This window comes from Microtus ochrogaster, linkage group LG5 (genome assembly GCF_000317375.1).
Source record: "Microtus ochrogaster isolate Prairie Vole_2 linkage group LG5, MicOch1.0, whole genome shotgun sequence".
NCBI lineage: Eukaryota > Metazoa > Chordata > Mammalia > Rodentia > Cricetidae > Microtus > Microtus ochrogaster.
The window spans coordinates 64,360,042-64,367,099 of NC_022031.1; the positions used below are offsets into that span (position 1 = coordinate 64,360,042).

Genomic DNA, 7,058 nt, shown 5'->3' on the forward strand with positions numbered 1-7,058 from the left:
CATGTGTGACTGCGAAGCCCAGCAGTTCACACTGTCTGTAAACACGCTGTCTGCATGCATGTGTGACTGCGAAGCCCAGCAGTTCACACTGTCTGTAAACACACTGTCTGCATGCATATGTGACTGCGAAGCCCAGCAGTCACACTGTCTGCATGCATGTGTGACTGCGAAGCCCAGCAGTTCATACTGTCTGCATGCATGTGTGACTGCGAAGCCCAGCAGTTCACATTGTCTGCCTTGTGTGTGGGATGTAAACACACTGTCTGCATGCATGTGTGACTGCAAAGTCCAGCAGTTCACACTGGCTGTCTTGGTTGCTCTACACCTTATATACAGAGGCCGGGTCTCTCCCTTGAAGTCAGAGCTCTCCATTTTTGGCGAGTCCAGCTAGTCATCTTGTTCTGGGGACCCCATTCCCCACTTCCCAAGTGCTGGGATTACAGGCAGGCTGCACACCAGCAGGGCACATGGGACAGATAATGTGAGTGCTGGGAGTCCTCAGGCTTGTATGGAACACAGTTTCTCCCCGGCGCCAGCTCCTCAGCCTGGGACTTCGAGTACAACGTTATAACTATTTTAAAGTTCAATCTCCACATTTATTTGTTTAGTGAAAAATTTTTAGATTCTTTGGATTCGAATCTAAGAACTCTGCCTAACCGAGGTCTTAAGATTTTCTCCTGTTTACATTCAGAGGCCTGATTGTTCTTTCTCCGAAATGTATCTTAGTTCTGAGTAATTTTTCTTTGACCAGAATTATTATTACCTTAACTAGAATTACTGAGGGAGTTTCCTAACTGCTTTTTTGTTCTTCTCTGGCCTCTCCTAGTCACTTCCCCATACAGCAGTCACAAGTGATTTTGACCTGAACTTAAATTAGATCACACTGTCTCCAGAAGAGACTGTGAGAATGGTTTGTCACCGTGCTTGGAATCCAGCTCTGAACGTGGCGAGCACCTCTCCTTTGCTCTCTAGGGCATCTTTACCATAATCTTGGTTCGCTATGCTCTAGCGACGTGGGCTGTCTCTTTATTCTTTCCTTTCCTAGTCTCAGAATGTTGACTCTGGATGCTTGCTTTGCTGGAGCAACTTTCTCTGTGGTCTGTGAAGGACGCGCTCTGTTTCAGGTGTCAGGCAGCCCCTCCCCCACTCTCTGTGCTATGGCTGCGTGTGCTCCCTTGCAGGACTGACTCCATGACCTCTGTCGTGACCTGTGTCATATGTATCCACTCGTTTTCACAGCACTTTCTCCAGGAGAATGCCACTCCCGAGATGTCGTTTTCTTCTTCTCTGCTCCCTGTGCTCATCCAGTAGGAGACAGCTTGAGGCAGGTGTTCACTAAGTGAACGGGATGCTACCCCCACCAAACAATTTCACTTTCTGTTAGGAATTCTCAGATCTTTAGAAGCAATTACCTAGGTATAAATACAACGAATGACAAGAGCAGAGTAATTTATGGAACAGTTTCAGATCGGCATAGTTTTTCAAGGAATAGTTATAGTATACTAACAATTTCTATAACATAAGGTTCAGATTACAACTGTCCACTCACTCAAGAAAGACGGCCTTTCATCTGGGTTTTGTGCCCAGCCACTCTGTATCAGAGAGACCATGAGACCGCGATGAGGAATGTCAAACGGCAGGCTCTCCTCGCTCATGTCAGGCCGACGTCCCTGGGACACACTGTACATGATCTGCAAAGGATTGGTGACCTCTGTCAAAACAAATACATTTCATTAACCGGAAATACATTTCATTATCCTAACACCAGTCAGATAAAGATGAGGTGATCTTAAAGTGTCAGACCAATTCATAATGCCCTTTCCTGCAAGCGGACGTATCTGCCAGACAGCGCCAGGCCTGTGCGCCTCTCATGGGACATGAGGAGAGCTGAGCCAGGCAGAGCTCAGCAGAGCTGAGCACAGCCAACAAGGGAAAGTCAGGGAGAGTTAATACGAACGAGAGATGAATGTTATCTGCTGAGCCACCGAAATGCTGAGAGTATTCATTACATAACAAGCAGAATACTACAAATTAAAAAAAAAAAACTCCAGTTTATCTGGGGAAGACAAAGATTATTTTTCAACATTTGTTGGTATTTAGAGAGGAATAATAGTTAAAATCTCACTTTGAAAAGAATAAAAATAAAGACGAGGTTTTGTGGCTTGACCACAAAAGAACTAGAGTTTAGATTCTTGTTGTCCTTAAGTCAAGCACACTCTTCACGACTGATCCTTAATCTAGCGTCCTTTGTAGCATGCAGTGGATGCATAACTGAAAAGCTGCTAGGTTTTGACAGTGTGGTTTGTGTACACAATGAATGGCAGGTATGTTTAAAATCTGACGAGCTTTAGATAGCTCTGAATGTGCACCAACATCTCCATGTCTTCTGGAATAAGGAAATCAAGGGCATACGTACCTTCAAAAGGCTGCTTTCTTGATAAGACTTCCCACATGATAATTGCATAGCTGTTTAAAATAAAAAGTTATATATCATAAGAGTGGACCTTGTACAATAAACTGGAGTAAAATTATTTAAAAATGAAACCATTTCTGAAGATGACAGGTAATGAAATGTTCTATGAGGAATCACCATATATAGTCAGGGAAGTGAATATTAATGCATGTCTGAAAGGGAATTAACCTTTGTTTTAAAAAGGAATTAATTTTAATTAAAAATATGAAGTTACCACAAAAATGGCTTAGTGCTACATACCAGGATAAATATTTGTGATAACTTAAGTTACTCTGAACATCTAGATAAAATGTAACTTCTAATCAGATGTCCCTGGTTTTCACACAAAACTAAGAGCAATAAAAGAAGTTTTTCTACTATTGCACCATTCTTCTGACTTTTCCTGGTTTCAGTACAGTCTTTTCCTAGTGCGAGAGTTTGACAACCATTACATTTCAGCTACAAACCACCTAGTTAAGCTGAACAGAGTTTACATTTGAAATAAATGAGAAGAAAATAGAAATTCTGCAGTATCTTCACGTGAGTTACGTACTCAGAAAGGACACCTGAACTTGATCAGGTGTCAGCACATACTCTGAGGAAAATGAGGATTACAGAGAAAATCCCACCTAAACCAAGGAAAATTATTTCCTCACTTTCCCCCTTATAGAGCTTAATATAAAACCTAACTCACAAAGCGAATGGTGAGCACATTGAAATTAGTCTGTTTTCAAGTTCCTGATACAAATAAGGGAGAAAGTACAGAACAAACAATAACCCACTCTACCGGAAAAACAGCCAACAAGACTACAGAATTAGTAAGTACCCCCTAGTTGTAACCTTAAATGAAAACGGCCTCAACTGGATTTGCTGGAGGCAGTGTCGCCTGGATTAAGAAACAAGAGCCTACTTTCTACTGTCTCCGAGAATCATACCTATTGGTGAAGAGAAAACAAACTATCAAAAATGAAGTAGTTAGTCTGGTGATAGAGCCAACTTCCACCCAGCATTAGTCAGAAGAGACAAGGAAAGGCTGACTTCACCAAGAAGAAGTCATAGCTGTAAATGAGCATGCAGCAAACTCTGGCACTCCCAACTTCATAACATGGATGAATGGACACAAAGGCTTGATTTTTGAAACAATAATAGTGGGTGGTTTTAATCAGACAATAGATAGACCAGTCAAGCTAAAAATCAATAAAGAATTTTGGGAGTTGGAGTACATCATAGGTCAATGAATTGAACAGATGTTTACTGAATGTTCCGTCCAGGTGAAACAGAATACATGTTCGTCTCAGCAGCTCAAGGACCGTCTCTACAACAGACCACATTCTAGGCTACAAAGCAAGTCTAAGCAAATGCAAAGGAGCCAAAATCACCTCTTCTGTCTTTTCAGCTCCGAGTGCAATATGATTATACATCAACTCGTGGAGAGAAAATCTACAGAAACTATCCAACTATACAAATACATGGAGACTAAAGAATGAACTCTTAAATTATTGCTGAGTCTTTCAGGGAGTCAGAGAAGAAATTCTAAGTATCAAATGAAAATGAACACACAACTTCAAGGTACTTGTAAGAGGAACATTTGTAGCTATGAGTGCTTTAAAAAATCAGAAAGATCTCAAATAACCCAATGAAGTACATCAGGAAGTAAATAAAATGCGCGACCTAGTCAGGCAGCCGTAGTGTGCACTCTGGAGGCAGAGGCAGGTGTATCTCCAAACTCGAGGCCAGCCTGGAATACAGACAGAGAGCCAGGACTACACAGAGAAACCATGTCTCGAAAAACAAAACTACAAAATAAACAAGTAAACAAATGAATAAACAAAACAAAACAAGAACAATCCAAACTCAAAAGCACTGGACAGCAAGAAATAATAAAGATCAGCACAGAACTTAATAAAATGGAGACAAAAAATAAAATGTTTCAGTATGAGTCCACCCTTTAACAGCTGAGCCATTTCCCGTCTGAGAACTACACATAGAATCAATAAAAGTTGGTTTTTTAAAAACATAAATAAGACAAACCTTTAGCTGAATAGCTAAAAGATGAAGAGCAAAATTAATTAGATCACAGATGAAAAAGGAAGTCTACTTTTTTGTTTCCAATAAAATTCAAAGACTCATTAGGGAGGGCTTAGAAAACTCATTTAAAAAAACCTGGAAAATCCAGGAGAAACGGTAAATTCTTAGATATATATTACCACCAAAATTAAATCAAGACATACACATACAAAAACACACACATATACATACATACAAACAAATACACACAAACACACACACTAGGACACATCACAGAAAAGTCTCCTAACAAAGAAAATCTCAAGATTAGATGGATTCAACGTCAAACTGCCAAGCATTTTGCTTTTTTGGGACAGACTGTCTCTGTAGTCCTGGCGGTCCCGAAACTCACTCTGTTGACTAAGCTGGGTTGAACTCACAGAGATCCACCTGCTTTACCTCTTGAGTGCTGGGATTAAAGACATATACCACCAGGCATGGCTTTCTATCAGGCATTTAAAAAAGTTAAAAAAAGAGGCAATGCCAGTGTTCTTGCAACTGTTTCATAAATGAAAAGGAAAGTGACACCTATCAAACCCATTCCATGAAGCCAGCACTGAACTGATAGCAAAACTGGATAAAGATACAACAGAAAAAGAAAACTATCGTCCAGTTTCCTCGATGAACATATATGCAAAAACTCAATAAAATTCTGCAGATCAAATTAAAAAATGCATTAAGCAGACCATATACCTTCACCAAGCTGGTTTCATCTTGGATATGCAAGGTTGGTTTAACACTTGCAAACTAGTCAGTGCAGTTCAGCATTTAGATACAATGACAGAAACCACAGCACCTCTCAATCCAGGAAAATAACCAACTCAAACCAAACCAACTCAAACCAAACCAAATCAAACCAAATCAACTCAAACCAAACCAAACGGTCTGTCTTTACAGAATCAGGCCAGCTGGACTATGTAATCTTTATGTAGCAGAAGCAAATCCCCTCTGTTCCTCCTTACTGGGCATCTCATATCAATGAACGAAAGCTATCAGGGAACAACAGAAGAAACATTCTTTTTCAAACAATAATATGAAAGTGAAGGATATTTGAGCCAGGTGCTCACTGACACGAACTGGCTGTCATGGACTGAAGGAGAAGTGTAAAAAAGTCCTTTCTTGACAGAAGCTGTAGATCAGCTGATGATGTAATTTTCTAGTCAAGACATACCATTTACTACCAAAAGCAGCTTCATTTTTACTGTTAATTTATCAAAGTTAGCAAAAGTTGTTTAAAAGAGCTATAGAAGGTATTTAAAATAAATGTAGGAAGCCTGATTTTATTCCTTGGCAGGTTAGAGACAGACGTGAATTGCTCATGAGGTAAAAGTGCCCATACTCTAATTCTGTGCATAATAAATTGTAATCCTCTTTTTCTCTGGTCAAAGAAGCAATATTAAAAACAATAAATTATGCCTATTACTGCACTGTGAAGTTATAACTAGCTGCAAATGAAACATGAAACCATAATTATATTAAGCAAGTTAATTTGCTGTATAAAGGATCCATATATAAATATAAGGGATGATTTAAATAAAAACATCCCTAGTAGGTTTAACAGTTTGCTTACTTCTCTTAAAACTGAGCAATGTATAAGTAACCATGACCCAAGGTTATGGACTACTGTTCTCCATGCTTTCCCAAGGCACTAAAAACCTCCGAGCATTTTTACACATTCATAGGACAAAATATACACCTTCATATCTTTAAACAGTGCTGAAATCACTTAAAGCAAAATGTTTAATTTGAAAAATATCAACCATTGTGGCCTCTGATTTAATTCTATCATAAGTTATAAGCAGAAAATCTCATTATAAAATATAGTTGAAAAATCTGGCTGCTTAATCTTACGTTTCTGATATAGTTTTATATCAATCCCGGTACCTGTATATGTCGTGCTTCACGCTGGCCCTCGACTTCTGTCCAGGTTCATAGTTCTCAGGCGGCATATAGATGATTGTTCCTCCTTCGGGGGCAGATTTGCTACTTCGTGATTGAGAGAGCGACATCATGCGCCATTTTGATAAACCAAAATCAGCAATCTGTAAGAGGAAAGAGATGAATTAAAATTTTAGATCTTTTTTACTTTAAAACGTCCAAGAGTTAACTACCTTTGTTTTCATATATTGCATCTGTAATGGCTATCAGTTCCAAGAAAAGCTATATACTGTTAACATTACACGGCCTCTTAACAAATTACATACCATAGTGCTATGCCCAATAACTCTAGATGATTATACACTGATAAGGTTTGTAACAGAATATCACACATTTTTAAGGGAAAGTAATTGTTTCAGGATCTGAATATACATAATGAATATTGTTTTTATGGAATGAAGCTTTAGGGTAGGCTGTGTTTTCCAATCCCCCACCACCAATATTTCTCCTCATAAGCCATACAACAGACTGAACGTTGCTTACAAATGGTCTTTAAGAACTCAAGAACAAGGGCAAGGGGTTTTTGATCCTACTGCACGTGCTGGCTTTGGGGGGGCCTGGGCGGTTTGGATGCTCAACTTACTAAACCTGGATGGAGGTG

At 39.4% G+C, this 7,058-nt stretch overlaps 1 protein-coding gene across 3 annotated transcripts in view; it reads right to left on the reverse strand.

The window, feature by feature from the left end:
• Ripk2 (receptor interacting serine/threonine kinase 2) overlaps positions 1 to 7,058 on the reverse strand; it is a 31,975-nt gene that overhangs the window by 12,038 nt on the left and 12,879 nt on the right. For all 3 annotated transcript variants that reach the window (XM_026786551.1, XM_005362337.3, XM_026786550.1), the window contains exons 4-6: positions 6,404 to 6,561; positions 2,417 to 2,466; positions 1,550 to 1,711 (exon numbers count right to left, since the gene is read on the reverse strand). In XM_026786551.1, the coding sequence (XP_026642352.1) occupies positions 1,550 to 1,711; positions 2,417 to 2,466; positions 6,404 to 6,561 (370 nt within the window). The remainder of the gene's footprint in view (positions 1 to 1,549; positions 1,712 to 2,416; positions 2,467 to 6,403; positions 6,562 to 7,058) is intronic.